Source organism: Dermacentor variabilis, chromosome 4 (genome assembly GCF_050947875.1).
Source record: "Dermacentor variabilis isolate Ectoservices chromosome 4, ASM5094787v1, whole genome shotgun sequence".
Lineage (NCBI taxonomy): Eukaryota > Metazoa > Arthropoda > Arachnida > Ixodida > Ixodidae > Dermacentor > Dermacentor variabilis.
In genome coordinates this window covers 120,775,529-120,796,931 of record NC_134571.1, presented here as the reverse complement: position 1 = coordinate 120,796,931, position 21,403 = coordinate 120,775,529, and the positions used below count along the sequence as shown (strand labels likewise).

The 21,403-nt window shown below is 46.2% G+C and overlaps 1 protein-coding gene across 2 annotated transcripts in view; it reads right to left on the bottom strand.

Annotated features, from left to right (window-relative positions):
* The window catches only part of LOC142579685 (low-density lipoprotein receptor-related protein 4-like), a 222,404-nt gene that overhangs the window by 107,234 nt on the left and 93,767 nt on the right, over positions 1-21,403 (bottom strand). For both annotated transcript variants that reach the window (XM_075690146.1, XM_075690147.1), the window contains exon 2: positions 9,028-9,171. In XM_075690146.1, coding sequence (XP_075546261.1) covers positions 9,028-9,171 — 144 coding nt within the window. The remainder of the gene's footprint in view (positions 1-9,027; positions 9,172-21,403) is intronic.

Genomic DNA, 21,403 nt, shown 5'->3' with positions numbered 1-21,403 from the left:
TGCCTACAGAATGAATATGTTTGTCCATGTTCCCCTCATTTGAAGTTTCATTTGCTTGTTTTCTGACACTGAAAAAAAAAAAAAACCGCAGACTTACGTGACCCCTTCGGTATACTCTATTATCAACGTCGTGTGTAATGCACGTGCATGATATTTGTCTGAGTATTGCTTCTAATTCCAGTAGGCAATAATAACGTATCATGAAAAAAAATCTAATAATTTACAGCATTTATCAGGGATGGAAACACGACTACTTCCATGCATAGGTCATAAATAAATACAGGGCGCCCCAATTATCATGCAACATGATCTTCAAAAAGGAGCAATCGCGTTACTGGAAGGAAACATAGTTCTTATTGTCTCCAGTATAGTGGAGAAGCCGCCAGGAATTTTTCAGTTATTGAGATTTATTAGGCAATTTAAATAATTATTTAACCCAGCACGTACTCTCCTAATTATCAAAGTGTCAACGAGGAATTTGTAGGCACAGCAAAGGGATATCTAACTGCGGTATCTTCAGCGACGTACTAATTGCGTAATAATTTTCCCGAATGTGATAAATAAACCACGAGAAATATGAAAAATACCACGAGACTGCGCTCCTACCCGCCTCATACAGCATCGCCCTCGAACAGGCTCCCTCTGAGTTAGCCACAAAATAAACGCAAAAATAAAAAAAAAGACATCGTGACCGAGCTAGCGCCTTATCTACCGCGCCCGAGCCGAAGTAACACGTCGCGTTTAGTGTTAGTTAAAAAAAGGCAGTGATATCTATTGCGTTAGCGTAGATAAAGTGCACGGATTCATTCAAATAACTTTATTCAGTGCCTTGCGATTTGGTGGGTTGGGCCAGGACCCCGCCTAGGCTTCGGCCAAGGGTTGTTGTCCCTTGGCGGCTTCCTCGGCTCGCTGGATGGCCCAGAGTTAGTGCACGGATGGTTCTTTTTTTATTCATTTTGCCACAGAACCTATCGCCCCAAAGTGAATTGATAAGGTCAGTGCAAAGTATAAAGTTGTGTTTTGTTTCGTCCCAGGCGCCATGTGTTTCGCTAACGAGCAGAAGGCAATGATTATCCTTGCCTTGGGAGCTGTAAATGGCAACAAGAAGGCTGCAAATATATATCAGTCCTGGAAGTGTAGCGGTGGACCAAACGCACCGAAAATCATCAGAAATTATGAATACCTGAGACAAACCGGCAGCTTGCGGAAACAGCGGCGGCTACAGAAACAGCGACTCCTAGCCTATGCACGGATGTTCTAGCATTTGTGGTCTCAAAACCCTCATGCTAGCGTGCGGGACGTGGCCGCCCAGGCACCAATTTCCAAGTCATCAGTTCGGTGGATTCTAAATGATTCGCTCTTTCAACCTTACCACCTTAACCTGCACCACTGCTTGGAAGACAGGGAGCTGCAGAAAAGTCTAGATTTCTCCAATTGGGTACTAACAAAAGCCAATGAGTCGTCGGACTTTCTCAGCAACACCATGTGGACAGATGAAGCCAATTTTTACAGAAACGCCCAGGTAAACTTGCATGATGCACACTATTGGAGTGACTCCAGTCCACACATGGTAAAGTGCACGTGGCACTAGTACAAGTGGTCGTTCAATATTTGGTGCGGAACTCACGCTGGTCCTATAATTCGTCTCATCTTCGATCACACACTGACTGCACAGCGTTACGTGAACGAACTCCTTGAAGGAATAGTGGATCAGTTTCTCCACGAAGTCCCGCTGTCACGTATTCCACTTCTGTGGCAGCAGCAAGAAGGTGGGGGGGGGGGGGGGGGGGGGGGGGGGGAGGCAACACACAGCAGCAGCCGAGCACGAAACTGGCCGGATGCGACTTTTCATGCGCAATAGATTGGAAGGCATGTGTTCTCTAATTCACCGGCTTGGTCACCTGACTTCTCTCCATCTGATTTTTTTCTTTGGGGGTATGTGAAGGATCGTGTTTACATGACCGAGACGACGGCGTGAGATGAGCTGAAGGAAGGATAATGGATGTCAGCCGCAGAATTCCAGCGTCGGTCATCAAGAAATCCACTGATGATTTGATAAAGCGGACTCAGTGCTGCGTAGCCGCAGCAGGAGACCTATTCGAACACGTCCTATAAGCAGCAGCTGGTGCTCAACGGCGCTTAGGAGTGCCGAGGTAATAAGGGCACATTTAGATCTGATGTTCTTTTTGTTTGTTTTGTGCAGACGCCCAGATTGCCAATTCAGCCAATTTAGAAGTGGCACATTTACTTTCTTGAACGCATTGGTTTTGCCTTTTTCTCTACACGTGGGTTGTTTCCCCATCTGTTTATTTTGCTTTTATTTTTTCTCACGAATCTGCTTTTGCAGAATGAATGCACTCTCACTAAAAATAAAGCCATCACTTTAATCTGGCTTCTTTGGCCACAAGTTTCTGGTGCGAAATAACGCTGCGTGCGCACTCTTTCGATGTGGTGCGAGCAGAACCGGGATTTTGAACCGTTCTTTCTTATTGCAATGCTTTTCGCGTTTCGTGCATGGTCAGAGCGGCGCTTCGGCCGCTTTATCAAGGCGCTTTTGTTGTATATGTGATGAGTCAGCCTTGAGAGACGGATAATAAGTGTGACGTAGAAATGAGAGGAAGAAATAGCTGCGAAGCTTCGAGCTCTGCTGTTGGTGCTCCGTCCGTACCATCAACAAGCTGATGCGCTGTCTCTTCGGGCTTGCGACAATAATGCAGTTGCTTTCAATCAGCTTGTTTGAGAGTGCTGCTTTATGATGCGGGTGGGAGCGCACTCACGTGGTATTTTTCAGATTTTGGGGGGTTTCTTTACCAGTCGGAAGAAGTTAGTACGCAATTAGTACGTCCCTGAATATACCGCAGCTGGATGTCATTTGGGGGTCTCTACAAATGCCTCATTGACATTTTTATAACTGGGACTGTACTTCCCGAGCAAGATAATTAAATACAACTACCTTATTGAATCTTAGTAACAAAAACATTACTTGCGGCTACTCCATAGTACTAGAAAGAATATGCAGTAGTATTTTTCGAGGAAAGCAATTGCTCTTAAAAAAAAAAAAAACCTTGGTGCATGATATTTGGGATACCCTGTATAATTTGCTCAGTAATCGAAATGAGGCCAAGCCGAATTCATTCGAAATACGAATGTATAGCAGTCATGCGCAGCAGTGCTTATACTTGAACTCACAAAAAAAAGAAAAAAAAAGGCTGCAGTTTCTCCGAAAAGATGAAGCAGTTATAGCGACAGCGAAGTATAAGACAATTACACGAAGGAAGATTACACCACCTATATATGTGGGATTCGGAATGCTGTATAAGCGCTTTATAATCTATTCCTAGGTGACAGCGCTATGCCCCATTGATATTGTAAGTGTACTACAATATGGCAGGTGCTAGTTGGAATCGGTTGGCGCAGGAGAAGTGGTAATTGGAGATCGCAGGGAGAGGCCTTCGTCCTGCATGCAGTGCACATAAAATAGGATGATGATGATGATGATGATGATCGTGATGATGATGACAAGACGCCAATTCTGCCTCTGTTTCTCGGTGGCAGTAGAAGCTAAGACTAATGAGCGCTGAAGAAACAACGAAATAGATAAATATCAATAAGGGGTCTGAGTAGGTAGCACGTGAATGGCAGGTCAGTTCTTCAGGAGCCCGCAAGGTGGATGAAGTGTTATGAAAAAAAAAACTGTGACCCATCCAAAGGCTACAATGGAAACCCATGTTTGTTTCCGAGAAAGAAAGCTTCACAGTTGAGGAAGAATTCGTCCTGACTCGGGACTTGAACCCGCGACACGCGTATTTCCGGGTGGTCCCTCTACCTTCTTAACTAACCAGGACGCTAGCAGACTGCTGCATGACGACGAATGAATCGACAACTAGAAGTACAAGGACACTGAACATGACAAATCACTTATTTGATATCCCGGAAGGTGTAGGCACTTTGACGCACTCATAAACTTGTATACGTCAAATAGTGTTTCTACCACTTCAAGGCGCGAGTCACCACCAAAAAATAAGTGTGTATGTGTTACCTAAAGCAACGCTAATCCAAGCGAATGAAATGATGAGCCGTGTTTCCGTTACCATTTGTCAGGTCTGCATGCCCCAGCATCGAGAATCTACTTCAAGAAGACCGCCAAAATGATGCCGTCACTTTGCTTTTGAGGTGATACAAACGACACCAAAAGTATAAAACACCATAGACTTTCCGTGAGGGAGGCAATTGCGTCATAAATGGCTACCCGTTTCACCTGAAGCGTGCAGGCTTGTCTCCGCCACATCTGGTGATGACGCATTTTCTTTATAGAAAGTCTTCAGGCGACGTAGCCATAAGCAGCTTCTGCGCTAAAGACGCAATCCTAATGCGTAAGCAAGAGATCTCCATGTTGATGCAATGGACAAATTGAAATGTAGCTGAAGCGTAGTTTTCATTGAAGTGGTTAATTATATGCTCTAGAACTGTTCACCAGGCCGCAACAGGTTGCGCACATTAGGCATTAGGTGCCGGCGTGCAAAACGTGCAAATCCCCACCACACGAACCAGTTGATCCCCGCTATCACGGATTACATTCCGCGGTTAGTCCACATAGTATTAAGCAACCCCCGGGATCAGCCTATATATCAGCCCCCACCATTTATGTATCATTCGCAATAAATGTTTCTATCACCCCCTAGTTTACTATTGCACCATCTCCAAGGCCAGCCCACCTTACACGGCAAGAATCGGAAAGAGCAAGCACGCAAAACATCAGAACAGAAATCATAAAAAGCTTAGCTTTATTGAAGGAATGATGCGTTTCAAGGTGAATATTTGTGGCAATGAGGGTATTTCTGTGTCGTCTGTTGTTTCACTGCGAAATTTGGCCGATTGAATAAGCCGATTGGATATATATAAGCCGATTGATTATACGAGTGCTGTCCTGTATGGAGAGTTATTCTGCAATATAGCAACAGCAGCACTCAGCAGCCGTTGCGACGGTGAGCCAAGTCCGGGGGGTTTGCCTGGAAACCTTCCCTTTAAACCTCGTCCGGATTTACGACATTTCGGCTTTCGAATTAGAAGCTTGATCTCCTTGCCAGAAAAGGTGGGCTGCTATTCGTTATTTGCATTCTGCAGTGTATTTGGGACAATGACGTAATTCAACGCAAAGAACAAGTGCACGAAAGCCCTTGTGCGCAATGGCTTTCTGTTTGGCACCGATTTTTCTAGGCTGGTTTATGACAGCGGCGCAACAAGCGTGCATCGCAGCATATTGCAGACAATGTCGCTTGCGCAGACGCCCATTCATGTCGCTTTTTACAGCGTGGCTTATCTGTGTCTGAAACTTTCTCTATACGTGCGACGGGATTAATGCATCTCGGGGACGCAGAGCTCCGCGCTGGGCTGGTAACGAAACGGCCGGAGCCAGTGCTAGGACCCGTTACTATAGCAACGACGTGTGCCTTCTATGGGCCAGTTATAAGGAAGGCCACCAGTGCGAGACGGTGCCCAAGCGGCCGGGCAGGGATTTAGGTGTAGTCGGGGCTACGAGACCTGCTTTACGAGTCACAAATCACTGAGGGCTGAAATGGGTCTCAGTAAAGACGGGGTCTCCCAGAAGCAAAATGGCCGGGCATGACCGCGCTTACCTGACGACCTAGGCGTTTGTGTGGAAATTGGCTATCTCTATCGCGTTGATTTTTCCCGTTATATGTGCGTGTTCAGAGATTAGCCTTTGTTCCTATTTTGTCACCTCGACCTTTGACTTTGACAAATGCATGCGCATAGGCCGCCGTGCGGAGCTTTCCCATCACATTTCGTTGCGAAGGGCCTTAGTTCGCAGTTAGGCCAAGTTGAGATGACGTCAGAAGACGAAAAGGCTGACCAAGAGATTTTAGGAAAAACGGAGAGAGCGTAAAGATAACTTTATGGTCAATCTACCTCATCCACTTCCTCTTCTTTAGCCACTAAGCCGCCCAAAGAAAAAGAAAAGCGCCTTTATGGCATAGTGAACGCACTGTGCACATTCGAAGGAATAGCTTTCACGTGTTTCGTGGCAATCTGCAATTCGTTCCTTGATACGGAAGAACGCTTTTGCAGGAATACTGACATAATGACAGGCACCTTTTCAGTGCACTTCGGATTAACTTTGGGTGCTCGGTGTTTTTTTAATGTGAACCATTCTTTGCCTCATTCTTGGTACTTTGCGGTAGGTAGATAGGTAGGTAGATAAGCTCCGGTCTCGCGCAGCTTTGATAAAGAAAGACATTGCGTTACCGACGGTGGAACGGAACCCATGCCGTTGATTATACAGCATCCCGGTGCTCTGGCCATTAAGCCACGATCGCGTATTTGGTTATTGCCTGTTTCGTAATAATATGTCGAAAAGCAACTAACTATTGGAAAAACGAGATAAAACAGTAAGTTTACAAGAAAGTGTCAGCCTTACTGGATTTACTAGTTTAGAATTTTAGCATTTACTAGTTTAGAATTCTTTAGCCTCTGTCTAGTAGAGGTGCGCGAATAACGATATTGGAGACCGAATGTAATACAAATCGAATAATGTGAGAAGCAAATCGAATCGAACGTTGAATTGATTTCGAAAACATTTCAAATAATAAATAGTTGTTATGACAATTAATATAAGACGGCGTTCACTTCCTAGTAATCTTTAGGTTAGCAAGTTTCTGTCATTCGGTCGTACGCTATGAATCGCTTCTTATTAAAAGCAAACACGGAAAATTAGGAGCAAGAAAAGTACGGCGCCCTAAGCGACGTAGTGTGCTCTTTTAAGCAAGTTCTCACGTTTCATGTCTATGCTGTGCCCACGGGGACGAAAATTGACTGTACTTTCGCTACAATTTTGTGTTTAATCGGGTACAGTTGACGTTTCGGAATGTTCGAATAGTACTCCAAATATATTCGCATCTACGAATAGTGACTATCGAATGGTACATTACTACATTCGTCATTATAAAATCTCGAACAATGTCACTCCCATACTGTCAAGTGTTCCAGCCTCGACACATGCAAACTTCTCTCTTTGCGAAGGCCGCCGGATCTTTGAAAACTATGTGCGTGGCCCCCGTGCCGCTTTCTCGTATTCTTTCTCTCTGACAGCTCGCGCTTTCAGGGCTTGTGTCAGACCGCACTCACTAAGGGACCGGCCCACCTTTCCGCACTGATTTCCTCCTAGCAGTTTACGCCAGATAAGAATTGTACGACGTTGCAATGACTTCACGGTTGCCCAAGTTACTCAGCTTCTAACATTGATTCGCCGAAGTGCAAACGCTATTGTCGTTTTCACGCGTACCATGTGACACATTCATAGATACGTACGATTACATAGCACGTAGCCACAGATGACGTCGCAGGCCACGTTTCTCTCACTTACGCTCGTCCACTGCTCGTGTAAAGCCTAGCGATCGCGATGTCATATGCTCGCGTCTACATCCTTCGTAGAAAGCATGAATTTACTGCCGTGCGATCGCCTTCAACGGGCGCGTCGTCGTGCTGTTGTCGTCACACATACCTGCGCTCGCCGACCCACAGGCGCAGGTACTCAATTTACTCAAACACGTTGGTTCACTTGGCCACGCTGGTTCACTTGGCAACAATGCCGGATAGCCAGGTAGCAACAAATGTTTCGCATCACATAGGTTCCGACGGTGCATGGGATCTGCAGAATTTTATTATTTTTTTAACGAGAGCTGATAACTCTGAGATAGGACGTTCTTGCGCGAATAAATTTAATATGGAGTAAGCCCGAAACTGGGCCCACTGTGTCTGGACTAGAAGCACAGTGGCACAACCTTGTGGCATTCGTACAGCGAGCGTAGGTAATTTTGACCAGCGACGTTAGATGAGGAAGTTGTGGCATGCTTCCTTTGCCTTCGTTTGCAAAATACGCAACACTTATGGAGTCCACATACGATACACGATGCCTTCTTTTACGACCTGTATGTGTGAGACGTCATAGACAGTGTTGACTTCATGTGCGTAACTACTGAAAGCCCGACGGATTGTGGGGTAAAATTGAAAACTCCGGAATTAATTATCTAAGCTGAAGCTGTCGTGAAACTTAGTAGAAAAAGTGGGCGCCGCTGCTGTCGCAGTGAGAAACTTTCTCGGGCTTTCTAACGGTTGTGCATGAAAGCTTCAGCAGACTTGAATGAAATCTCTCAAGAACCCGGTATGAGCTAGAAATTGCAAAGGGAAATCCTTGTGGGTATTTACGTTCGCTCTCATCCTAGCGCGCAAAAGGTGGTGCGTTGCCTCGCCGCATTGGCTTCACGTATAATATCGTAAGTGACGTAATGGTAGGAGCATAAGATCTTTCCTACCATTGCGTAATGTCATTATGGTGGTGCAGTGATGGCTGCCTGTGCTGTTGTACTCACAAGCGTTTTCGCTCGCAAGCGCTATTTGCTATTGGCGCCCGCTTTCGCTACTGATATGACTGGTATTGCGATTAGCTGGAATCTCCTTCGACTAAATGTTATAGCGTAAGAAAATTATCGAAAGGTAGAGACCGAGTTCACGAGGCTTTTTGTTCGTGAATACTTTTGGTCACTAGCCGGCCGCCGTAGATAATGATATGTTCAACATTGCCATTGGCTGGCCTCAGCTCTTACGAACATTTTTAGTGTAAGAACGTTTTTGTGAATTATGCCCAGACCCCGAACATAGTCTGTAGCTGAAACCCCGCTGGAGACGAAAATTTCTTTAGGTTCGTTTTGGTCCATGGTGAGAGACAGAGTGACCGTTCAAGAGGACGCACTACGGGCTGACGCATTCGTGATCCATAGAATAGTTGTTGCCATTAAAATGCCAGGAAATCAGCTTACAAGATATGCTCCGATGCTAGCGCTGCCTAGATGGCATCAACACAACCACATTTGAACACCGCCGCAGTATTATTTTGCCTGTCTACACACACACACACACATATATATATATATATATATATATATATATATATATATATATATATATATATATATATATATATATATATATATATATCTCTTTCTTTCTCACCGCATCCTAGCTCATCGCTGCCGTTCCCACAGTCGTCGTCTGAGTCGCAGTGCCATCGCGCCGGTATGCAGCTGCAGTTGGTTCCTTCTTCGGCGAAGCTTGTGCACGCGAACTGGCCCGGACCGCAGTCGCACATGGTGAGACCTGCGTGGGAAGGCACGAAAACGAACAGAATGTCACATTCCGTTCATCTGAAAGATGAATGACACTTTAGATAACCAACAGAGATACGCTCGCGGCAGGATACACGGGGTGCGCGACGTATTTCAAAACACTATGACGACTTCACGAATACCGACGATAGCGTAAACACGAATCAAGATGTCCGTACCAATTTTTTTTATTGTTTCCTTTAGAACAAATTGCTAGGGCTGTTGAACAAAATAGCCTTCAGTCTCAATCATTGGCCTACGTCTACGTGTAAGGCGTCCAGGAGAGCGCACAGCTTTATCTTCTGTATCAGACTGTAAACTGATGCCGGCGAATAACTAATAGGGGCTAGTAAATTTGAAAGTGAGCACCTAGACAGATAGACAGAGAATGTTCTTTTCTATAGAGATTCGACGCCATGGTAACAAATACCTGACGCATCCGGTAGCTCTTGTTTATGTGCGCGTATGTACCATCAAAAGCGTGGCACTATTACGATCTACCTAAGAAAGAGTTGGACAACATTGCAATATCACTTAACAAAGAACAAAAGAAGAAATAATTCGTAACTTTGCCGAAAGAGTGATTTTGCATCAGCGATAGCTAGGGAAATGTAGCTGCGGTTGAACCGGGAACGGCACTACGAAGAATATATGTGCGAACAGAGAGTACGGAAAAGGGAGGACAAAACGAGAGAAAATGGCAACTAGCCGCTGCCATAAAATTTCGCGTTGAAGACAGTGAGGTATCCCAGTAGCAATATTTAGCCCCATTGGGCAACACGATTTCAATCTGCAGCATGACAACGCTGTTCTTCCTGCCTGCGGTAGCATCTTAAAAAAAATGCTCGCATACCATATGAAGTGGAATTCTCATCTTTCGGGACGAACGCGTCCCTCGAACTTCGAGTATTCTCCGCAAATATCCGCTTCTTTGCGCATTCTGAGGTCTGCACATCGATTTAATGAATGCATTAGGGGATAGCGGTATGGAAAGCTTCCGCCACCTTTGAAGCCGGCCATTCGGCGTGGTACTATGCATGAGTAATGCATACGGGCCGCCGTCTCCAGCATATGAAGCGTGGCGCTCCTCGTCGAGGTCTGCATTTCGGTGTGCCTTCGCATGTACCGTACACCGCAGGAATGCAAGCCGCATTCCCAACGCACACGCTGTACTCAGAGTTCCCACGACGTGTCCGGAATGCCTGAGCGCAAAAGTCACCTAACATATGCGTTCTCTATAGTCGGTGCAGGTTGCCACGCAAGGGTAGCGCGCCGGTAAAGTTTGCCTGCTTGGCTGTTACAGATGATGCAAGAGATACGCATTGCATTCGTGCGCCTTATTGAGCGTTGTAAGCTCCAGTAATTTTGTGCATTCTTCCGCCACCATATTGTAGCCGAGCGTAGTGGAATCGGTTTATTTCGTACATGCTGCACATGTTGCTACGGAATAAGCCCAATATTTCTAGGCAAAGGCGCGCAGCCCAAAGCTGTTCGAGAGATTTTCAACTGCCCGGTCACTACAAAACACACACGCACACACACACACACAAAAAAAATAACGACACCACGAGGCAAGGTAATGACGACACGGGCATCGTGTCATCGTCTTTTGTGCTGAGCGACTCTGCAGGCTTGTGAACTCACCGACAGTTTCGGGCTCCTAACACTTTTAACTTCTAGCGCTTCGCACAACAGCACGCGTACAGTTGCGAGCAACACATTGGATACGAACTGTGCCAGTGAGAAAAATTTTACCCAGCTTGGATATGACGGCTGAAATCAACTGGCAGAGTCCGCCGGCGAGTGTATATTCGACCGTGGCATCGTACATGAGGCAATGATTCTATTACGATGATAATTAGAGCAGCAGTCAAGGCTCGTTCGCACCACTGGCGCCATGATGCTATTACAGCGTGCTGTCCCCGTCAGTTCTTTAGTGTGAGGCAAAGGTTGCGGAGATGTAATAGTGTTTGCGATAACGTTATGCTTGCCATAGAATTCAGCCTTCTTTTTTTTTTTCGTTTACGTTTTGGAAGAAGCTAGAAGGATTGATACGAGCAGCTAATTTAGTAATCTGAACAATGCCGAGGTTCACACGGAATTGCAGGCGAATTCATCAACTGTGGTGAAAGAAAGGCTCCGCGGCAAGAAGCGAATGCTCCAGCAACGAGACGTGCCCTGTTCAGCTTTAATAAGTTCTTGTTTGAAATCGACTTTGAAATGACGATCAGATTGACAACCTAAAGAGGATCCACGAGAAGCGTCATGTGTGCAAAATTAACTTGCACACGTGTGCTAAAACGTGACAGACAATGTATGATACACATATTTTGAACACTCTATCATGTAAGTTGGCAGCGTATGTACGCTTGAGAATGTGGATATTGGAAAAGTTAGCGGACAATTTTTGGGAGACTGAGGGAAGTTCAACACTAGCTTTGTAGTGACGAGGGTCATGTGTTAGAAATCTTCCAAACGTGGAACTAAAGTGAAGCAAACTGCAGCCTAACTCTACTTAACATTAATTTTTCAATAGTTTCGTTATTTAGCCACAAGTTCTCGAGTAGCAAATTAAGTTGCGGCCATACCTTGAGGCTGAATTTCACTTTTTTCTTCGTCCACGAAGCTAAGATGACTTCCTTTACATTGACATCAAACTGAGTGTAACTTTCCTATGCAGTGGCAAAAGTAGGCGCACGTCCCTTAAGCTGTCGCAGCGTAAAATTGCCGGAAAAGCGGAACATTATATACAACTAGTTTTAACGATTATTTCCTCATCCAATGCTTCCGATTTCCCTTGTAGCGCACTGCTTTGGGAGTAAAAGGAATTGTACGCAGATGAGTAAGAAAACTTACAGGAACTTCGCCTGAGCCGCTGCATAATCGGTATGACAGTAGGCTACTGATTTTATAAGACTAGGAATAACGCGGTTGACAAGGTATCCAGCCGAAGGTATTTTCGTTTGAAATCGACAAAATACGAGCCTGTTTACTAGACAAGTCTGCAACCTTATTAGTTAATATTAGTCACACTGAGGTGAAAGAGCACTCTAAAGGGTGATTTCTCGTATCTATAACTCCCCCTTACACCCTTAGAAAACGCATGCATTCCCCCGATGTGTGTTCTGCCGAGATGCACACCATGTTTTGTTTTTACAGCGATACATTTTATTCTATCACTGCCATAGCCTTTCAGAAGTCCACCTAAGTAATCTCGAACTAGTTTTCGAGACATAAAAAAATCGCAGTTTCGCCCAAGAAAAGCGAAGCATCCATGCGATGGCAAATTAGATTAAAGCTATAGGAGTAAGGATGTAGTTTTATTAACCGCATAAACTTAGAAAAATTTGCTTACCAACTGAATTAAAAAAACATGGTGTCAGCGCCCACGAGCAAACATGAACACATAACACTCGACAAGCGCCAACACTCACTGTCAAAACGCTGTTGGGAGCAAACGCGGCAGCAGCAGCGAGCGAAGTGACTTTCATGGCGTCTATCGCTTCAATGCCAGAGCGGCGAGAAAACAGCGCGCACAAAAGTATGAGCCGCCTATCGATCCCTTTCAAGATACGGCGCGCACGATGGCGCACGGCCGTGGAAAGTACGCTCTTGGCGGCGGAGTCGAAGACTCTCCCCTCCCCCTACCGCGATGCCACTGCGCTTTCTTTTATATATAGATCGCGAGATTGAGCTGCGATGGTCAGTTACCCGTGCAAAAATGGGCAGTTGCTGCCGGAGCGCAACGTCGCCCCCCCCCCCCTTCCTCCGCCCTTTCATCCTTCCACGGCCTTTCGCGCGACGGAAGCCGGTGCGTTTGCTCTCCACTTTCTTTCTTCGCGCGCGCCAGATTGAGCCACGATCGCCGGTTCACCCTCGCATGCTTTCGCTCGCACATACAGCATATGGCGCGCGGCGATCATTTTGTCGCCCTTGAACGTTATACAGACACTCACGGTGACGGCGACGGTTACTTTGACGGCTGAAATGCGCATGGAGTGTCCATATAATTGCTATCGCAATAAAAAATGAAACAAAGAAAGCCGTGCAGCACTTCGCCGGGTTTCCCGCGGTGTAACTCAGATTTCGTGTCAGAAATGTACCCTCTTAGCCACTCCGCCGACACTACCATAAAGAATATGACGCAGCCCCTAAACAGTGCGCTGGTGCCTCTATCTGTTATAATAGAATAACGCGGCTGACGCCGCGCTTCTAAACATTACCAATAAATGTGCACCAAGGTGAAACAGTCTAAGCGAAAGTAGCAAGTAAGATCTGAAAGCAGTAACAAGTGGAAGTTAAAATAACTGCCTCTCCACACTGTACGACCGGGGCGTGCACTTCCTGCAGTAATGCCGTGCTCTTATCGGTATAGTACACTGTTCCGAATGCATCCGAGTATGTTTATTATACTGCATTCAAGGGCCTTATAACGTAAAGTTATGCAAGTCTGTGTTTCAATCTCATGACCTCAAATTTACGTAACCTCCGACGCAAGCATCGGGTGGTGATCCGCAGAGTTATTTGAACCGCCCAACCAAACGCTCTCCTGGTTTATAGGGGGCCACTTTTGTTTGCTTTCGAAGTGAATAGCATTGTCTTGCTTGACAGGTTACTTTTACCTAATTAGCTGACAAGAAGCAGAAACACTCAGAAGGAGAGAGGGTTTCGGTGCGGCCAAGCGTGCTGCAGTGAAAGTAGATAACCGACCAATGGCTGAAAAGAACGTAAAATAAATACGGACAAGAAAGAAGCACAGGAGAAACGCTGACTGCCAACTTATATACCTATGAAAAAGAGGGTGGGGGGGGGGGGCAGGGGTTTCATAAGTTGCACTTCATCCGCGCATGCGTCAAGTGATAAAAAGTGGTCTCATAATGATGAAACCAGATTGGTGGTGAAGATGCAAAAAGTCTTTGTCAGTTGGGAAAATTGGAAAGAGCACTGACGCAGGCATCACCTTTACGCATCATCACAAACGCTTAATATATCTCACGTGCTGTTTGGTCCTCATATAATGAGGGTGGCGCGGGCGCCTGCGATTGGCCTGCTTTCCTTGCTTAGCTAGAGGTGGCTGGTCGAAAATCACGGCGGCGCGTGCAACGGAAGCATAGAACTGCAGCTAAAACAGATCCTCAGCCAAAAAGAGCTGGCGGAGCGATGTTGTGTATCTGTCGAATTCTCTCGATAACTTAATACTGCCACGCAAAATTTCATTCATCGTGATCATCATCAGCCTGGTTGCGCCCACTGCAAGGCAAAGGCCTCTCCCATACCCCGGTCATGCACTAACTGTGGGCATGTTGTCCCTGCAAACTTCCTAATCTCATCCGCCCGCCTAACTTTCTGCCGCCCCCTGCTACACTTCCCTTCCCTTGGAATCGAGTCCGTAACCCTTAATGACCATCGGTTATCTTCCCTCCTCATTACATGTCCTGCCCATGCCCCCCCCCCATTTCTTTTTCTTGATTTCTACTAAGATGTCCTTAACTCGCGTTTGTTCGCTCACCCAATCTGCTCTTTTCTTATCCCTTAACGTTACACCTATCATTCTTCTTTCCATAGCTCGTTGCGTCGTCCTCAATTTAAGTAGAACCCTTTTCGTAAGCCTCCAGGTTTCTGCCCCGTACGTGAGTACTGGTAAGACACAGCTGTTATATACTTTTCTCTTGAGGGATAATGGCATCCTGCTGTTCGTGATCTGAGAATGCCTGCCAAACGCACCCCAGCCCATTAATATTCTTCTGATTCTTTCTGTCTCATTATCCGGATCCGCGGTCACTACCTGTCCTAAGTAGATGTATTCCCTTACCACTTCCAGTGCCTCGCTATCTATCGTAAACTGCTGTTCAATTCTGAGACTGTTAACCATTACTTTAGTTTTCTGCTGATTAATTTTTAGACCCATCCTTCTGCTTTGCCTCTCCAGGTCAGTGAGCGTGCATTGCAATTGGTCCCCTGAGTTACTAAGCAAGGCAATACCATCAGCCAATCGCAAGTTACTAAGGTATTCTCCATTAACTCTTATCCCCAATTCTTCCTACTCCAGGTCTCTGAATACCTCCTGCAAACACGCTGGGAATACCATTGGAGAGATCGTATCTGCCTGCCTGACGCCTTTCTTTATTGGTATTTTGTTGCTTTCTTTATGGAGGACTACGGTGGCTGTGGAGCCGCTATAGATATATTTCAGTATTTTTACATACGGCTTGTTTACACCCTGATTCCGTAATGCCTTCATGACTGCTGAGATTTCGACTGAATCGGACGCTTTCTTCTAATCAATGAAAGCTATATATAAGAGTTGGTTATATTCCGCACATTTGTCTATCACCTGATAGATAGTGTGAATATGGTCTATTGCTGAGTAGCCTTGACAGAATGCTGCCTGGTCCTTTGGTTGACGGAAGTCTAAGGTGTTCCTTATTCTATTTACAATTACCTTAGTAAATAGTTTGTAGGCAACGGAAAGTAAGCTGATCGGTCTATAATTTTTCAAGTCTTTGGCGCCCCCTTTCTTATGGATTAGGATTATGTTAGCGTCCTTCCAAGATTCCGGTACTCTCAGAGTCATGAGGCATTGCGTATACAGGGTGGCTGGTTTTTCTAGAAAAATCTGCCCACCATCCTTCAACCAATCTGCTGTTACATGATCTTCTCCAGCAGCCTTCCCCCTTTGCATAGCCCCCAAGGATTTCTTTACTTCTTCCGGCGTTACTTGTGAGATTTCAAGTTCCTCTAGACTATTTTCTCTTCCATTGTCTTCGTGGGTGCCACTGGTGCTGCATAAATCTTTATAGAACTCCTCAGCCACTTGAACGATCTCATCCACATTAGAAATGATATTGCCGCCTTTGTCTCTTAACGTATGCATCTGATTCTTGCCTATTCCTAGTTTCTTCTTCACTGCTTTTAGGCTTCCTCCGTTCCTAAGAGCACGTTCAATTCTATCCATATTATACTTCCTTATGTCAGCTGTGTTACGCTTGTTGATTAACTTGGAAAGTTCTGCAAGTTCTATTCTAGCTGTAGGGTTAGAGGTTTTCATACATTGGCGTTTCTTTATCAGATCTTTCGTCTCCTGCGATAGCTTACATGCATCCTGTCTAACGGAGTTACCACCGACTTCTATTGCAGATTCCTTAATGATGCCCATAAGACTGTCGTTCATATCTTCAACACTAAGGTCCTCTTCCTGAGTTAAGGCCGAATACTTGTTCTGTAGGTTGATCCGGAATTCCTCTACTTTCCCTCTTACCGCTAACTCATTGATCGGCTTCTTATGTACCAGTTTCTTCCGTTCCCTCCTCAGGTCTAGGCTAATTCGAGTTCTTACCATCCTGTGGTCACTGCAGCGCACCTTGCCGGGCACGTACACATCTTGTATGATGCCAGGGTTAACACAGAGTATGAAGTCTATTTCATTTCTAGTCTCGCCGTTCGGCCTCCTCCATGTCCACTTTCGGCTATCCCGCTTGCGGAAGAAGGTATTCATTATCCGCATATTATGCTGTTCCGCAAACTCTACTAATAACTCCCCCCTGCTATTCCTAGAGCCTATGCCATATTGCTCCACTGACTTGTCTCCAGCCTGCTTCTTGCCTACCCTGGCATTGAAGTCGCCCATGAGTATAGTGTATTTTGTTTTGACTTAACCCATCGCCGATTCCACGTCTTCATAGGAGCTTTCGACTATCTCCGCTAAGCCCCGGTAGCACAGGACGTGCCCGCTTTTCAGCACTGTATGTGCTTCTATCGTCCTCCTAACTTCACTGAGCCCTATTATATCCCATTTACTGCCCTCCAATAGCACTGCTAGACTCGCCTCACTAGATAACATTCTAGCGTTAAACGTTGCCAGGTTCAGATTCCAATGGCGGCCTGTCCGGAACCAGGGATTGTTAGCACCCTGTGGTGCGTCGCAGGTCTGACCGCTGCCGTGGTCAGTTGCTTCGCAGCTGCTGGGGACTAAGGGCCGGGGTTTGATTGTTGTGTTCATATAGGAGTTTGTAGCCAAGTACTGCACCAGGGGGCCGATGTTGCTCTGGTGAGGGAGGACGTTACCGGTTCTGGTCACCGGCAACGGATCACTAAATTTTATTGTGCGCAAATAAATCTATGCGTCCCGGCAGCTCTGAGTAGCCAGTGCCACAGCGGCGGGCACACATCTCTTGTTCCTTGCGGAACGATGTAGTCTCCGGTTATTCAGAAAAAAATCACTTTTGTTCGGCATATTAGGGTGCTTTTAATGTGTACATGTCACTTTGATGCGGTGAGTTTTCCCGGTTTTGTGAGGATGCATGGCAAACAGGCGACGTGGGCGCAGCACGAAAACATTTGACCAATAGCGATGGGTGATATGATGCCTTTATCGCAAATGGCGAAAAAGGCGTCAAATCTGAAATTGTTATTTTTATTTCCCTTTGGCCGAATCATGCATAATCAGTGTGCAGGTATATCATATGAGGCGTTTTCACTGTTTTGGTGTGTCCTGTGAAAGACAGGCGTAGTGGGGGTACACTTCAACACGGGGTACGCCATAAACATGAAGTCGCAGGGTGACACCCGTAACTTACCATGAGCATATAACGGGCGTGAACAATTACTTGGCGCAAACCACTGAAAAATAAACTCCTGTGACTCTTTACTTGTTTGAAATATTGAAGTGCTTGGGCACTCATACATTCTGTAATTTGTGTGTTGTGGAAAACGTTCTTCTAGCACCCAGAGCTGAATGAATGGGTACATTAAAGGTGCTCTGCTAACTAGTACTGTCAATTTAAAGATTATCAGTAAAAATAAGGGGAGAGAAAGGGTGTTTCAATCGTCTAATCCATCCTCTAGGAGGTTATCTTGCTCAGAGTGTGCCCTTAAGTCAAGAAATTGAAGCCTCATTGAGAGAGAGAGAGAAAAGGGGAGGGTGATTGTAGAAACGGAGAAAGTTCGACATTAACTTTTGTGTTCTAACCTGTCGCTCGGCATGAAGGAAGCGGGAAAGTGGAACAACAGAGGGATACAAGACAATAATGGCAAGTAAGAATGGGTGAATGCGGCGTGTTGGCAGTGAAGCAAACTAAAGTCACAGTCTTGACTTCAGTCCTGTGTTGTGCAGAAGTATTATCGTAGCCACTACTGTTAGCCTAGCACATCTGGTGTGAGGCCAAGTGCCCGCGATAAGTCCACCCGAGGGTTATCTGGCGTTAATTGTTGACAAGGGAGAGGCTAAAGCGTGTTGCTCCTGAGTGCACGCTAGAAAGACGCAGGGATTGCGCGCTAGTGAGTATGCTTCGTGGCAGCGCTCGCAATCTAGGCTTCTCTCACGAGCGAGGAGGTGCATTCAGCGCCGTGTGAATGCCACACCGGGGTCGTATTCTGTGCACCCAACTTGCGTCGCGCGCGCGACCTTAGGTGGCCTACGAAATGCGCATCACCGAAGAACGCCAGTGCCGCGAAAATGGAGAGGGAGGAACGAGGTGCGATGCAGTGAATTTCTCGGTGCGGTAGTTCCGCGCAGTTGGAAACTCAATTTGCAGCTTCATGAAGGCGCTTTGAACGGTTGCTGCCCTGGGTGAGGTATACGTGGAGCTTTTGGGGCACGGTACCCGTCAGAGCGTGCGAATGCTAAAGCTACAAGTTTTGACTCAACAAGCGTTTCTATCAGGACTTCCGCTTTCTGGGTGTTGATGAGGCCTATTCAAGCGGACGTGCCTAGAAATCTGGGGCCGAATTCACAAGGCTTTTCATTCGTAAGCGCTCATTTTCATTGGCTGATCGGCTTCACTAATAATGTGTCTTACATCACTAGTGGCTGGCACGAACGCTTTTAACGTAAGAACGTTTTGTGAATAGGGGTCCTGTTTTTTTCTCGCCACTACTAGCGTTTGTGAGTATACACTTGGTCAGACTAGGAGACGCGGTTTTCTTTTAATTATTTTCAATTTCCAATCTTTTGGTTCAAGCGTTTCTTTCTTTTGTTTGATATTACTTGAAACAGAAAAAAATATGCTAGTTGTTGTGTTTAATGTTCATTTACCGTATTTCTTTCAGTTTCATTGACTTTATTTGATGCGCTAATGTTTCATGAACTCCAAGCTTCGAGCAGGCAAACAAACACACAGACAAGGACATACGCCCGGTCGTGCTCCATAACTTCAACATCATCAACACACACACATACTCTCTCTCTCTCTCTCTCTCTTAAGCATGCTCGAGCGCGCGCGCACGCGCAAACACACACACCCACGCACAATCACACACACGCACAAGCACACACATACGCACACACACGTACACTCACACAGGCACGCACATATACACGCGCATACGCACACCCACATGCGCGTACGCTCAAACAGGCACGCACGCCCGCGCGCACACACACACACACACACACACACACACACACACACACACACACACACACACACACACACACACACACACACACACACACACACACACACACACACATGCGAACAGACTCTCACACGCCCACATATAGGCACACATGCACGCACACAGACACGCTCGCACGCTCACGCACGTACACATACACACACCCACAGACGCTCACACGCTCACACAGGCACACACACGCTCATACTCACGTACACTCCCGCAGGCACACACACTCATACACGGATCCACACACGTACACATGACCCTCCCCCCCCCCCCGCACACACGCTCACACGCTCACACGCACACACGCACACTAACACGCATACACACAGGCGCCTACACACGCACGCTCACACGTACACACAGGCGCGCGTACTCGGGCACGCGCACACACACGCACACACACAGGTCTACAATGGCACGCACGCTAACACACACAGATACATACACACAAGCACATACAAAACAAGGCGCTGAACGCAGGCCTAGCATCTTCCCTGGAGGAAGCGTGGCCTGCAAAAGAAAGGAAGAGAGAGAGAGTGCGTGGTAAATCACCCGTACGAAAGCTGATAACAGAAGAACGCGATGAAGGAGAAGTCTCGGAGAAAGGAAGATGCGGAGAGTGTAGCCGAGGATGTTATATTATACGAAGATAGCTGCGGTTTATATGCTGAATTTTACAGAGAACGAAGTGTAGGACCCGAGTGGCACAGAAGACAAAAAAGGATCACGGATGACCGAAGGTGTCGGTGGAAAGAAGAGAAAATACTACACGCCACAGCAGGGCAGTAGAAGTCACGACTGTGGAGAGCGTGAACCCGACCACCACCCCTGCTCCTCACTGGAATAAGGTCCTGGAGAAACGAAGATCATAAAACACGACAGGGGGTGCCGGCCTATCGATTCCAACAGTAGAGTTGTGTTCGCGGGAACGAAAATAAAATAAGACTATATACTGTTCTCTTCAAGAAACGTCTTCTACAAAGCACCCGTAGTACTTTCAGCACGTTTGAATTCTCGTACGCCCTTAGTTCGTCCTAGGTGATCCTGAGAAAGTTTCCGTCTTCTCGCATCGAAAATCGCTCCTTATCCTTCCGGTCTATGCACGAGGAAAGTCCTGGAGCTGTGGCTTCGAAGAAGCCCTTGCCGTTCACTAACTGCATGAGCGTGGAGAAGAGACGCCACTCGGCTCGTTATCTCGGTGCAGGCAGTGGGTTCGGGGTGCACCAGTACTGAAGCCACGGCACACAGCTTATTGTGCTTGCTACGCACTGCCTGTTGACGTATTTATTTGCCGTCTGTCGCGCCTTCTTTTTGCACGATGGACTTTCTTTCGTCTCGCTTTTCCTCAGTGTGCCAATTAGATTGTTTTTTTTATATTTAACACTGCTTTATTTCGCCCATTAGCCGTGTGTGCCCGGAATCTTTTCGTGGTATTTTTTTTTTTCAATAAGGCAGACTCTGTGGAAAATATTTTTGACGGTTTAGCTTTTGAACCCAGGGATCCTTGCCGAGCGATAATGACCACCATTACGATCTCCTGCTTTTTTTTCTTTTTTTTATCATTGCAACGAGAAAAGAGCCAGAGTTAAAGAGAAACAACGGATGTATTTGTTTTGTTCCTGATACAATTTTACTTTGCTATGCTTCGACTAATGAAGAAAGAAATAAAAGTTATGTGGAAGACTTATCCTTTATTTTGGTATGGATAGCAGTCGATGTCCCGGAAAATTGATCTATCTCAGGAACATTCCCTGAGATTTTTGCAGGAACGTAAAATGTAACTTGAAGTTGAGCCCACATGTGTACTCCCGCGCTACCCT